This window comes from Dendrobium catenatum, unplaced genomic scaffold (genome assembly GCF_001605985.2).
Source record: "Dendrobium catenatum unplaced genomic scaffold, ASM160598v2 fragScaff_scaffold_768, whole genome shotgun sequence".
Taxonomy (NCBI): domain Eukaryota; kingdom Viridiplantae; phylum Streptophyta; class Magnoliopsida; order Asparagales; family Orchidaceae; genus Dendrobium; species Dendrobium catenatum.
The window spans coordinates 205,302-220,589 of record NW_021319230.1 but is presented as its reverse complement, the minus strand read 5'-3'; the positions used below and the strand labels follow the sequence as shown (position 1 = coordinate 220,589).

The 15,288-nt window shown below is 34.1% G+C and overlaps 1 protein-coding gene across 3 annotated transcripts in view; it reads left to right on the top strand.

Moving 5' to 3' along the window:
* Nucleotides 1-3,614: 3,614 nt before the first annotated feature.
* LOC110095263 (shaggy-related protein kinase GSK1) overlaps nucleotides 3,615-15,288 on the top strand; it is a 37,235-nt gene continuing 25,561 nt past the window's right edge. The window contains exon 1 of one of the 3 annotated variants that reach the window (XM_020820718.2): nucleotides 3,615-3,817. In XM_020820718.2, coding sequence (XP_020676377.1) covers nucleotides 3,728-3,817 — 90 coding nt within the window. In that variant the 5' untranslated portion in view covers nucleotides 3,615-3,727. The remainder of the gene's footprint in view (nucleotides 3,818-15,288) is intronic. The other 2 variants (XM_028696558.1, XM_028696557.1) reach the window with 2 other exon arrangements.

Sequence of the window (15,288 nt, the reverse complement as noted above, 5' to 3'; positions counted from 1 at the left end):
AAAGACCCATTCATATCATATAGTATAATCTACATCATATAACACAAATAAAAGAATCCTAATCATTATGTCTGACTTGTATCAAGACTTGGTCAAATCATTCAGTATGATCAAGAATCGTACAATATGATTTTTATCTTTTATTCTAATCAGTCAACTATATGACTGTTGGCTGAATAAATCATCCAATAAGAACAAGTGTTCATATAATATAATATATTATTAAGGTTCATTCCAAATAAATTGAAATTTATCGAATAATTATTGTCATGTCATTTGTACAGTACGATGGGGTATTCATACAAGAAAATGTGAATGCTGCTTTATTAATTTTTTTATAGGAATCGTGCAATATTTTGCTGTCTGAGTCACCAATGCAACTTTTTGTCATGAGACATAAATTGGTTACATCCTTCTCAGCTTTTGTCTTTGATGAGTATGAATAAGAATTTCAAAAAGCCTTCTGAAATTTTTTGCTTCCCTTCATCACATTGCCTTTTTTCCTTCATTCGACTCTCGATGTTTGGGTATTTAGATTGGATATGGCTTGTTTTTTTGCATTCATAGCGAACAACATTGGTATAAAACTTATTTGACTTTGTGTTCTTATCTCATTATTTGTCAAAGTGGCGCTTCTACTAGCGTTTTAGGAAAAAATTGAATTATCTAGTCATTAGTGATATCTCTTCATTTTCATATGAACTTAACTAAAAACAATCCATATTGTCAACATTCAATACAATTGCCTTCTCCTTTTTTCCATTCACCAACATCTATATGTCTTTGACTCACATTTTGCTCGTAAGCAATCAAGGAGCAAAGTAAATTATCAATAGAATAAGAATTTAAATCTTTTGATTCAATAATCATAGTAACTTTTTCATCCCAAGATTCAGGTAAACAACGTAAGATTTTATTAACTTTTTAAGAGCTAGGAACTTTTCTATCCAAAGCATGTAATGATTTTTGTAAACTTGATATACATGTCAGAAATTGATTAATAATATTGCATGCGGAAAAAGTTTGTAATCGTACAACAATAAATTGATGTGTAATTGTTTCACTTCACTAATTCATTCATATGTTATGTAAAGTCTATCCCAAATAATTTTACCACTAGTAAAAGTTGAAACGCATATATAATCCTTGGTTTTTAAAGCACAAAAAAAGGAATTAAATTACACTAAATCATGATCTTCTATGGACTATTCAGTAAAATGAATATCTATTTCAACTATATTTACAATTCTAAACAGTAAAACATAGTCAATTAGTATCATATACTACATACGAAGATCTATCGATTACAGAAAAGTGGACTTACATATTATCCAAAAATCTAAAGGAATGTTATAAAAAGTGGTGGTTAGGTAATATAATACCCTTCAAAGTGTTACGATTATGAAAGTGTGTATGTGGATATACTTAAGCAGTTTAAACCTAAAAGTGAAAACTCATCTCTGATACCACTTAAAAAGTGCTTATAGTATTCCATGCATGGGGGGGGGGGGAGTGGGGGGGTGCGGGGGAGGGGGGGGGGGGGGGGGGGGGGTATTTGGTATTTTAAAAATCTTTTGCTTAATATTAAAAAAGAGATCTACAAAAGCATTTAAGAAAATAAAAAATTCAAACAGAAACCAAAGAGAATAATATTTTATTTTTAAATTTTTAGAAAATAAATATAATTTTTGTTTTTTATTTCACGACAATATTTCAATAAGAGATTTATCACCCAAAAAATTTTCACAAAAATAAACAAAAGTAACCTAAAGTATAGGAAAATAAATTAGAAGAAAGTAAATAGTACACAAATAAAATTTATAGTGGTTTAGTTGAAATTAAACTACATGCACTCCTCAAAGGTCCATCTTATTGGATATTACATTACTAGTGACTCTTTTTTAGTCCACAGCTAGACAGAGAAGCCATTCTCCTTTACCAAATAGAGAATGACATTTATTGACTCAAAAAAATCTCTCTCCTTCCACCTCTTGGCCTGGTATAAATGCTATTCCTCCTTTAGCTCCTCACTATAGCGAAGAGGCCGCTCCCTCCTTCAACTCTTTACTACAACAGAGATGCCATCCCTCCTTCTGCCATTCGGCCCGATAGAGATGCCGATCCCTCATTTCACCTCCCGGCCCATTAAAGATGTCGATCCCTCCTTTTTCCTCTTGACCCAATGGAGATTCCGATCCCTAGCCTCCTTGGTTAGCAAGTCTTTGACCAAAAGACTTTATTTCCTAGAACTCTTCTCCAAGAGCTCCACCAAACATAATAAGAGGACCTAAGGTGCAGGCTAGCTTGAGCAATCATATGAAATCCTCTCAGACCCTTTGACTCCCTTAAGGAAAACTGTCTTTCTCAACGTCAACTTATCTCTCTCCCTTGTGAAGTGGTCCAAAGCTCTCTCCCAAGAAGAAAACAACATATGATGAGTTTATATAGTGGTATCTTAAAAAATCTTAATTTTGAAATTTCAGCCTTTAATAATATAATACGATTCACATATCGTATAGTACAATTAGTTCAGTTCCATTGAAAATCGTCCCATATGATGCACAATCGTCCACTAAGATTAATTATATCGAATCACAGATCGTCTAAGATGAACCAAGATTCATCCATTAAAATCTCGAGTGGATTAGATTGTATGATCATTAATGATGATTAGATCCTGATTTAATTTCTTAATCTATGAGATTAAACTATACAACTTTAATTAATAATCATACACTATGAACTCGATTGTACAATACGATTAGTTCAAATTTCAAGATTCTAATTTGCCTAATTTAAGTAACATAGATTAGACGCCGAGATTTTATCAAAATAACTAGTCCTATACGATTTTTGATAGTACAATACTATTAGTTATAATCCAATTTTATTAATCTCATATAATTAAATATTTAAAACTAATTTCTGTTTGAAAAGATCATATAACACGATTAATTAAAAAAATTCAAATATTAAATTTTACTCCATCTTGTGTGTGTGCGCACGATTTTTAGCCAATAGAAACCTAATGCAAATAATGATTAAAAAAAAGTACAAAGTCTCCCAAATATACACTAACCCTGCGCTATCTTGATTTTTCAATGCTATTCGGTGTATGTTATTTCTGAAATCGTCAGTGACATACAAGAAAAATATCTAATATATAAATAATGAATAATAAACGATTTATCTAATAATATTTATAATCATCAAAGCATAAAATTGAACTCCTATATTGCAACATAAATATCTTTGCCAATGAACTTTTATTAAGATTCCTTCTCACATTACTAGCCTTATTAATACCTTCAATAATGTGTGCCCTCTAATTGATGAAAATTTAGCTAAATTCCATTGGATTTTCTTGTATTTGCTGAGGTTTAAATAATTTTGGTTCAATTTATTTGTAAGTGCGATAAATATATATATTTTAAATAAAATCAAAATTTTTGAGCCCGTCTGTACAAATAATTTCTCAACAATTAATGATTTCTTTTGAAACATTTAAATTAATTGAGGCAAACTCATACACACACCAAATACATAAAATTTAGAACCCAAAATTTCTTAGTTAATAACCTAATTCTCAACCAAGATGCATCCCATAGTTTCTTTCTTATGGTTGCCTTCGAGTACTATTTTACGCGACCTTTGGGCATATTTGGAACGGGCAAGGGAAGACAAAACCAGGAAGGGAAGAGGGTGAGGTTGTTTAGGTAAGGTTCACATGTCATCTTTGCCGCTGGGACCTCATCATCGTCCGGAGCACGAGGAGGCGTCGACAGTTGTCAATCGTCGGTCGGAGATAGAAGAGAAGGTACGTACCGGTCCTCTCTCTGTTACGCCTTCCATAGGCAGATCCCGGCGACTGTGACCTGGTTTCGTGAATAAAAATATCTTCTCTTCTTTTCTCTATGGGTTTTGTGATCCTCTGAAATTTGACCCCTTATCTTGTTTCCTTATCACGTTAAGACTTTCGTCATAGGGCTTCCCTTCTTTTTGGGTTGATCTACGTTCCTATTATTCAGCAAATCAGCTCATGGATCGGGGAAGTTGAGAAATGGATTAACTTTCTTTCTATTTTTAATCTCTTTATTCTTTTGGTTTATGTCTATAATTAGAAATATGCACAATTTTTCCCTTTATGTATGGTTGGATATTATCTCGGGTTTTTTTTTTTGGCAATTCACTTTACTTAATATGTTTATGGTGTTTCCTAAGTATTTGTTTTGGTCAATGGTTGATTTCTTGTTTGACTTCCATTTTATGGTGGAGCTTAAGTAGGAATTGTATTAAAAAAATTGGGTGCTGCTTCTAGCCTTCTCCTGCTCATCTTACAGTAGGATAGTTTCCCATTGGATCTGTGTGTTGCATTCTGATCGTTATTAATGGTGATTTACTAAATCCCGCTGACAACTCCAGATGGTAGGGAATGAATAGACGAAACGCAGATAAGAAGATTAGATGTAAACTTCATCAAAGAAACAGAGAAGAAAATGGACAAAGGAGAAAACTAAAGAAAATTGGTTTTGGATCTTCATTGAAACCTTTACAAGAGGGCCTTTAACCACTTATACCAAATCCCCAATAATGATTACAGTCCCCATCATTGCATAAGGATGAAAGTGTTCCACATTTCCTAAAAATTTTAACAACATCAACAAACAAAAATAAGACACCCAATAGCATCGATTAAATATTGAGGGACTTGATTTTATTACGCATTATTCACCTTCACCTCATCTATCTACCAGGTGAAATTCTTAGAGCCATGGTGGTTTTTATCTCTCCCTTCGTGGTTTGTTAGCTAGGTAATGTTAGCTGCCTTTTTGATTGTTGTTGAATGCAATTTGGGCTATCTTCCATGTGCTTTGTATCAATTCCCATAGAATTCTCAAGAACGATCTTGTCCTCAAGGCTGAGATGTAAAAACGGAAAACATCCGACATTGTTGTGAAGCCAAGTAACCTCCATTGGTAGCCTATCCCAATGAATAAGATGTTGCGTGTGAACTCCGTCATCTTTGAAAATTTAGCGTGATTGCAATATGTGAGAAGGTTGCAAACTTGCAATATCATGTGATCATTCTAGGAGTTGAGCGCAATTTAGTAAGATGTTGGTTTATGTTTCCTTTGTATGTTTTGAATAATGAATTGTGGAGGATAGATGTAGGCATAAATAAGATGGTAAGTCTAGTCAACAAAATAAAACTTCACTTTTCTCTCGTATTTTAATGTGGCTGAAATATTGGTGATTGAATTTTGAGTTTTGCTCTTGCAATAAGGAAATTTGGCGATAGTGCTGCAATTTAGTAATATGTTGGGTTATCTATTCTTTGTATGTTTTTAATAATGAATTGTGGAGGGTAGATGTAGGCATAAATAAGATGGTAAGTCTAGTCAACAAAATACAACTTCCATTTTCTTTAGTAGTTTAATGTGACTGAAATATTGGTGATTGAGTTTTGAGTTTTGCTCTTGCCATAAGGAAATTTGGTGATAGGGCCGCAATTTAGTAAAATTTTGGGTTATCTTTTCTTTGTATGTTTTTAATAATGAAATTTGGAAGACTAGTTGTAGGCATAAATAAGATGGTAAGTCTAGTCAACAAAATACAACTTCAAATTTCTCTAGTATTTTAATGTGGCTGCAATGTTGGTGATTGAGTTTTGATCAACATCGTGATCGTGATGATCAGCTTGTTGCTTCATGCATGATTGTGGTTGTGCAAGGTTATCATTTCACATGCAGAGTATTTGGTCTCTTTCAACGAGTTTTGCATGGACTTTCGGGGTCTCAATAGTCACCCAAGATTTGGTTGTCTTAGAGGTTGTCACCCACAAAGTGCTTGATAAGGAGTTATTCTAATAGTTGAGTGGTGTTTTATAAGTGTTTTGCCCAAGAGATATCTTTTGGCTAGTATTTTGGTGTGTCCATAACATAACATTGAAGGTATTGTTCCAGTCTGCTATTCGTTACCTTTTATTTGACCATCAGTCTTCAGTTGATGCAATGAATTGAAGTGTAATTTAGTTCCAAGCTCCTTAAACAACATGGGTAATAAGGAGCTCAACGAAATATGATCGTGGGTGGAAATAATGTTTTTGGGAAGCCCATTATGGAGACATATTTCATAGATGAAAATAGAGGTGATTGAAGTGGTTACAAGTATTATTTAAAATTGAGATGTGTTTCAAGGCATTGTCTGAATGCTTTTATCCTTTTTTCTCTAGGTGTGCCTTAGTGCTTTTTTTTTTCTTTTCTATGAGGTGTGCGCCTCATGGGAGCTTTGATGGGGTGCAAACCTCTGAGCTATTTGGTTGTGGTGTATGGCTTAAAGAAATCATGGTTTTGACATTTGGAAAAAAGTTAATAAATTAAAATTCTATTTACTAATCCTATGAAGCATTCTAAATCATCAGTCTCTCACTTCCTCTCCAAAAGCCAACTCCAACCTGCACACAAGCCCTCTCATCTATCCTCATGATGAGGCCTTACACACGCCGCCAAGGTGTTGGAGTGTCATCGCTGCCTCCTCGTTGCCAAGCTTTCTTCCTTCACAACATTTGTTCCTCCATCATTTCTCTTCTTGCAATCTTGCTGATAATAATAGACTTTTTTTTCTAAGCCTAAAATTTTAAATTTTTTTTGTTTATGGTTTCCTTTTTTAAACACTTTTTTTAATTGAAATTATCATTTTTTGAGTTTTCTAAAATGGTTAGAGCCTGTAAAGAGAAAAGCACAAAAGTGCAACAAATGCGGAAGACACCCAATATGGAAATATAGTGTGCAAGTGGAAATTGCAGGGACTGAGAAGAGATTTATTTGTTTGAAGTGTAACTAATATGGTAATACCATTAAAGGTGGTATAATCATAATGACATGACTTCATTGTTATCATACAAATAGTGCATTGTGTGCCAAAGTGTTTGAGGATGTGGAAGAAGAGATTCATATTTACATGAACAAAACCACTATGTCAAAGTCTTCAACACAATGACAATTTAATAATGAGTATATAATGGATCTTATTAAGGTATGGGCACAATTATTCTGCATCTGCTTTGCCACAAATATCAATTAGAGGTGTAAGAGGACCTATAAAACAATACATGTTAAATCATAAATGTGGAGGATGTTAAGGATAACGGAGGGAGGGCAGCCCACCAAATGTCTTATCAAAATGCTAGAGAGACTTGTAAGTATGTCTGTGTCGACATTGGAAGATTATTTTATGGAATTGCTATTTCATTTAATGCTGCAAGTTCATCATCTTTTGTCAACATAATATGCTCTATAGGTTCCTATAGTCGAGGTGTTAAGCCTTCATCTATATTTAAACTCAAAATTTGGATATTAAAGGAGGAATTGAATAGTATCGAGAAAGCCATTGAGAGGTTCAAAAGAACTTGGACACATATTGTGTTATTATCATCTTTGATGGTTGCCTTACATTAAAAATAGAAGCTTGATTCACATTTTAATTAACAATATTTACAACACTAATTTTTTGAAAGCTCTTGAAGCATTAAATCAGGTAAAGGATTCAGAGTAAAATTTTGAATTTATTGATGGCAATAAAGGAGATTGAAGAGCACTTAGTGGTGCAAGTTGTTACTAAGAATGGTAGCGCTTATAAGGGGGTAGGAGATAAGTTGATTGAGAAGAGAAAGCATATGTATCGGTCTCCATATATAGTGTATTGCATAGATTTGATTCTTGAATAACCTGGATAGTTGACTTAGCACAGGAATGCCTTATGCAAAGCAAAGAAGATTAGGAAGTTTATCTACAATAATTTTTTTGATTTTTTGTTTGATGAGAAAGTTTTCTTAAAAACAACTTATAGTTGAATTTGTTATGATCTACTTGACTCTATAAAGCATCTTAGAAACTAGGAAAATTTTGGAGGCTATCTTCACCTCTACACAATAGTTAAATTGTGCCAAGGTTAAGAAACTTGAAGACAAAGAAGTTAACAAATTGTTTTGAATGATAGGTATTGGGTAATTGTGAGTTGTGTTGTAACAACAACCAAGACCTTAGTTCCAGTTTTAATAATGGTTGATGCGGAGAAAAATACTAGTGATGAGTTTCATTTATAATGCAATGGATGAGGCTAAGGAGTTGATTGCACTTATTTTAGGAGGAGATAGCTTAGTTGCAAAGAATTTGGGACATAATAATGAGAAGTGAGAGCTTTAGTTTTGTCATCATTTGCATGGCACATGATATTTTCTTAATCCTCAATTTTAATATGCAATGTCAAGTCAGCCAATTTTGAGATCAAATTTCAGTTGTGCCACTATATGGATAGATTGATAGCTAACCTAACTGAGAGGGCAAAGGTCAATCTTTAACTTGTAGCATTTCAAAAATAAGAAATGAATCTATGATTTACAAGAAACCAAAGACATCATTTGCAAAATGCTCCCTAGGTAAATTTTAACATTTACCGGTTTATGTTCTAACAAATTTATATGTTATTTTAATTTTTTTCAAAATTAGTTGAATTATATATGACACTCACGATTTGCTATTAAAGTACTAGATCTTACATGCTCTTCAGATGTGAGCAAAATTAGAGTACATATGATCAAGTTCATACTAAAGGAGAAATCATTTGAATACTTTAAGATTTGAATACTTTAAGGATGAACTCTTTAGTTAATAGAGAAAAATTTGAAGCAAAATTTTTTAGAAGATGATGAAGATTTGTTAATATGCAATAATGTGCCATTAGATGATGAGCAGCTTATAGAGGATGACAATGAAGTTATACCATCAGACTTGCAAGAAGAAATCTCAATGTTGATTTCTTTGATGGAGTTAAAAGCAAGACCAATTGGTCCAACACAAATCAACAAGAAATTAACATAAAATACAATAAAATTTATTTATTTGAAATTGTAACCATCAATATAGTTATTATTTTAAATTTTAATTAATGTTTTTATTAGTTTTTATTGTTTAGGTAAGAGAAGATGGTTGAGATCAAAGATGAGGAAGATAGAAAGCATATTAACACAACTGAGAATGATGCAGTAGAGAAAATATTTCATCATAATGATGAGTCTATTGAAGATCCACTAAGTGATAATGAGAATGTTGGAGACTTGAATTTATAGTCTAATTTTAGTGGCTTAAATTACTTGTTAATGCCGATTTGGGAGTTGGTACCGCTTATTGTAATGAACTTATTTTGAGTTGTTATTTACTTGATATCTTATTTTAATGTTTGTATGATATTTCTTACTTAATGATTTATTGTTAAGTTATTATTATGGCACTTTTTACTTCATACTTTGACGATAGTTTGGCATTTTTTTTACTTTATGCAATTTATTGATTTTGAAGCTTGCGCCTAAAATGTTTTGAGGCATACTCGCCTTTTGGATAGAAAATGCCATAATATGTGATTACGTAATTTTATAGATTTGTTGTAAGTTGTGGTGGTAGTGCATTGACATGGGCATATTTGGATAACCGATTAATGAAGACTATAATTGTTGATGTACCCTGAGTGAGTGAAAGTCAGATTATAAGATCCATAATAATGCCATCTCAAGTTACTGCACGAATTGGTGGAGGCTGCAAGAGTTCAGTTGGGGCTTGAGATTGATACTTTGTGGTTTGGCATGTAGGCAAGCTTTGAATGAAATTAATGATGTTCTGTTTCATGTGAGTAAAAAAAAAAAGTGCACAAATTTGATGAACAATTTAGCAGAGACTTTTGTTGACTTGAGACTGGAATCAACAACTAGATATGTTCTTCCCTTTTTGCATAATAAGCCATCATGGAATTTGTATGCTTGGTGTGATTGTGGGCTGTCTACCGCATCTTTGCTAAGCTTTTGTAAGTTGGGATGGGTGGTAGTTTCTTGATGGATGTCATGCAACAAGGTTGAGAATTGGCCGGTTATAATATTGCCAAGTTGAGCATGTGAAAATTTTACAATAGTGCTTGCATGTACTCGAGATAATGCATAAACAACTATATTTGAAGTTGTAACCCATTACTTTAATTAAGAAGCATTGCTGTTCTGGTGTCTGAATAACTTGGGACATTAATTTGTGAATTCACTTTTGGTCCACGTGGGTAGTAAATTTTGACTATAGTGAGCATGTTTTTCATTTTGTGATTGCCTCTATGACGACTTATACTTCGTGGATAGCGGTAGATGCTTGTTGCATATGTGGATTTCCTTATTAAAGAATGAAATTGGCTTATTGTCTTGGCATAGAATGTCACTGATGCCAATGCCTGACGCATTGGTGTCCAACTATGAATGTTTTATTGAAGTTGGTAAGTATAGGAAGTGTGGGAGTTGCCAATATTTACTTTATGTTGTCAAAAGCTTGTTGTGCTTAAGCAAACCATGTGAAAGCATCTTGTTGAAGTAGCCCACAAGTCCAAGGAATCGTTGGAGTGCTCGAAGTGATTTGGCAATTGTCCATTATGGCGATCTTTTTCTAATTCGGCGGACACCTTCGGCTAAAACAGTTTGGCCATAGTAATTGACGTGGGTTTGGCCAAATGTACATTTGGCTTATCGAAATATTGTTTGTTTGAGAGGAGGCATAGGACAATGGTCTCCTAATGATGTAAATGGTCATTTAGAGAGGTGATATAAACAAGAATGCAATAAAAAACAATATTGAACTTGTGCGTTTATTGTATAATGCTTTGAAAGGTTGAAGGTGTGTTACCGAGTTTGAATAGGTAGTGAACTTGTAATGTCCTTCGTGGGTATAAAATGCTTTTTTATGGATGTCTTCTTCCGCCATTAAACCTTAATGGTCGTTTGGTCTAGGGGCAGAACTAGCTTCATTTTTTAGGACGGGTAAAATTTAATATTAATATTAAAAAACAACCATCCAACAAAATACCACAACTTTATAAAAGAAAATTTTTATCATTTATCTTCTAGTGTAATATTGTAGTTAGTGTTGATTCTTGTTGAATTTAGAATAGGTTGTTAAATCTAAGCTTATGTCCCAAGGCTAATCAAGAGGGGGGTGAATTGGTAATTTCAAAAATTACTTATTGGATTTTTTAGATAGAAAACCGATTAAAAATCTGATGCAAGTTAATTAAGAAATTTTAAAATAAAACTTTTCAATCACAACAGATAACTTGAGAAATTAAAGCAGCGAAAATAAAAATGACACAGTTTTATAGTGGTTCGGTCAAACACGATCTACATACACTCCATGAAGACTCCCTCTTCAGATATTGCACTATTACAAAAGTGACTCTTCTTTTGCCCCCACAGCAAGGCGGAGAAGCCTTCACAAAACTCTCTTCCACCAATCCCCGGTGTGGCAGAGAACAGTCGCCCATTCACACTCTCCAAGTGTCGGCAGAGAATCATCGGCTGTTCATACTCTGCAAGTGTAGGCAGAGAACATTCATCCTTTCACACCCTCCAAGTGTAGGCAGAGAACCTTCGTTCTTTCACACCCTTCAAGTGTAGGCAGAGTACCGTCGGCTATTCACACTCTCTAAGTGTCGGCAGAGAACCGTCGTCCTTTCACACCCTCCAAGTGTAGGCAGAAAACCTTCGTCCTTTCACACTTCGCAAGTGTCGGCAGATAACAGGATCTTATCCGAAGATCTTCTCACGAGCAATCTAGAAAGACAAGAGGAAGAGTGAAAAATACAAATCATATTCAGAGATCCTTACATTTGAGTAACCTTGTGAACCCTTCACACTCCACTTGCAAGAAATCTCTCTCAAACACTCTCTCACATTCTCTCCTTCATTTGACCTTAAAAAATCACGTAGACAAGACTCTAAGAAGTCAGTTTTAGTAGACCTTTTATACAAAAGATACGAAAAATCATCCAGAAAATTGAAGTTTTCAATTTTGAACGTACACATTCGTATAATATGATCGTATATTCGTACGTACGAACAGTTCAAATACTGTTGCGTATGAATCCATTGTGAATCGATACGAAATCATTTCGTACTTGATCATCGTCCCGTACGAAATAAGTTCGTTCGGTACAAACAGAAAACTTTTAAAGTTCGTCTGTACGAAACGTCAGGATGAAATGAACCAGAATAGAAACAAAGATGTTCGTCTTGGTACGAACATAAATATCACCCATACGATCTTCGTCCGAGGATAAAACAGAGGCGTTCGTCCTTGCACGAAATTAAATATCATCCGTATGATCTTCGTCTGAGGACAAAATAGAGGCGTTCGTCCCTGTACAAAATTAAATATCGTCCGTACGATCTTCGTCTGAGGACAAAACAGAGGCGTTCGTCCCTGTACGAAATTAAATATCGTATGCACGATTTATACTTAGAAAAAAAATATTTTCCCTTTCTGTTCATTCAAATGCTCGTTGGGGAAAATAACTGACCATATTGTCTCGTTCGAAGTGATATCGTACAGTACGATCAGTTTAAAAATATGAATTTTAAAACTCTCCCCCGGTGTGTGTGCTGAGTTACTCAATTATAATCACTCTCTCAGACTCAATAAAATGAAAAATACAGACTTTGATTACAATAAACTCTAAATTATTTTTGATTTGATATCTTCAACAATCCGGAGTATGATTTCCCTGAAATATTAGTACACACAAGAGCAAAAACAATTCTTCTAAAATATGTTAGGAGAAATAATAATCAACTCAATAATATTTGGAATCATCAAAAACATACAAGTTGCAAGAATATCAAACATGCATAGCAACTATCTCAACAGTTAGTAGTTTAAGTTGGAGTGTAATTATGTAAGTTATAATATCGTAAGAGGTCACAAAAGCTTAATAGTAAGACTCACAACACCATTTCCATTCCATCCCACTTTACAGAGCTGCAAACCCCTCTCATTTAATCCGACATTGCTTGAAAATTTAAAATACTTTTGTTTATAAACAACATAAAGCAATTAAATTGTTTAGTTTGTCTCGTAAGCACAAGTTTTGTTCTCTTGTTGCTAAGTTTGTAATATAAACAACATGGGATCTTGCAAGCCTATTTCAACCATTTTGGGCAAGTCAAATATACAAACAAGATTATATATTTAAAAAAAATTAATAAGATTAAACTATGTTTTAATAACTTGCTCAATTAAAATTTTATTTTAATTTTCGATAAAGAACACCAATGAAAAAAATGCTTTTATTGGGCAAAAACTTTTATTTAGGTTAGACAATTTTATTAAAATAAATATCTTAATAAAGAACAAAAATATTTAGGGTGGGCCCATGGTTTATCGAATATCTAGTTTGGAGCGAATATTGTGGCATCATATAACTCATCCAACATCTCGTTGGTAGTTGGAATTGGATACTATTTTGGAATGGTTGCTTGATTAAGAGCTTGACATTCTACACAAAAATTCTATATGCTGTCTTTTTAACCATATGTATATGGGAAGGGAATGTACTTGTACTAGGGTGGTTGATGCGTAAAGCTAACATCTCTTGAAGTAGCATTTTGGTTGTTGATTTTTAAAATTGGGGTGGCAGTAGGGCCAAACTTTGATGGGTGAGTTTTGTGTTATAAGTGGATTAATGGTCATGGGCCTTACCCATGGTATTGGTGGGTTCTACAAAAAGTTCTTGAAACTAACATAGAATGGTAAAGTGTCGGTGGTGGAGTTGTGGAGGTGGGCAATGGTGTGTTAGGTTGGTGGCTTAGGTTGTCATCATTTGGAAAGATGAAGCAGAAGGATCCTTTTGTTTGATTGGTTGAGAATTTGGCTAAATTGAATTAGTAAGATGATTGCTAGATTGGTGCCATTTAATGCAATAGGAACACCCTATTGCAAGAAGCTCATACTGAGCCAATTATAATTGGTTTTAATATTATCTAGTTGTTGCAATCCATGGACACCAAGGACTATGTTCGGTCCTTGAATTGGAAGAACAAATAAGTCTGAATGGAAAGTATCCCTTCTTAAGGATAAGGAGATATTTTAACATTAATAGATGGGTTTGACTCTGCTTGAAGATGTAGAATTTCAAACAGGTAGAGCTATGAATAAAATTGTGGGTGGAGCAGTCATTGTGAGTACCTTGATTGAAGAATTTGAGATGCAAATATTGATGTGGTCAATATTGGATTGAAATTGTTTGTAAAGGGCATGTAAACTAATCCTAGGTTGGTTATGTAGAAACTAGGCATTGGTGTGAATTGAGATTTTAGTGGAGGGTTATAGGTCAATTGCTCGGTTGAGGGTAATTGGGCCCGATTCTATTTGAAAGACAAGCATCTTGCCTTTACAAATATGAGAGCCTATAAAAGGTAGGGGTGTCAATATTTGACATGATCCAAAAACCCGACCCGAAAATTCTGGGTCCATGTCAACCCGTTTGAAAAATGAGTCGGGTTTGGGTCAACCTGAAAGAAACCCAAAACTCATCCATCGTGCTCGTGCTCACTCTCTTGCCTAGTTTCCTGCTAGCCCACTTGCCTAGTTGCCTACTTGGGCTTGCCCGCTCAGCTGCACGCGCTCGGTCGCCCATCACACTCAACCAGGTCAGCTGGTCTGGTTGTTCTAGGTCGGTTTGGAGTTGGGTTTGGTTCAGGTCTAGGCTTATGACTTGTTTACCTAATCGAGTCGGGTTCGGGTCAGGTGAGTTGAAACCAGGTCAATTTCGGGTTGGGCCTGAACCCGACCTGAAAATCAATTTTGATACCCTTGATAAAAGGTTTGTCACAATTGTAACAAAATCATTTTTTGAGGTGAGCTTTTTAATGGGTGTTGGTAGTTTAGGAAGTGGTGTGTTCTATATAGGTTGAGAAATAGAGGTGGAATAATTGAGAAAGTGTAGCAAGATTCGAGACTAGTGTGGTTGGAGATGTATGACCCTCATTAGATTTATCTTTAATTAGTTTGGATTATTTTATTGCTTGATCTGAAAATTCTAGTTAGTTTACACCAAGGTTTGATAAAGAGAATTTGTGAACTAAGGTTCTCTTAACGAGGTGAGGCATGGCGTAAGTCTTTAGGTAGATGAAGTCGTAAGGTACAAATAAAACCAAATTTCATAAAATTAAAAATATAATTCATAAACATGTCTTAAATTATCTATAGATTAAATTAGTTCATCAACATAAACTATAAAATCACATAATAAGAAAAAGCAAGTAAATCTTAATTGCGAATGTTAATTTAAAGTGAAATATGAAAAACTAATCAGCATGAGCACTCATATAAAATTGAAACATGCCATGAGGATTAGGATCCACATTGTTGTCAAAGATTATTACAGATCTCCTTACTCGCAGCTAGTTGCTCACATGTGGTTGCAACCCTC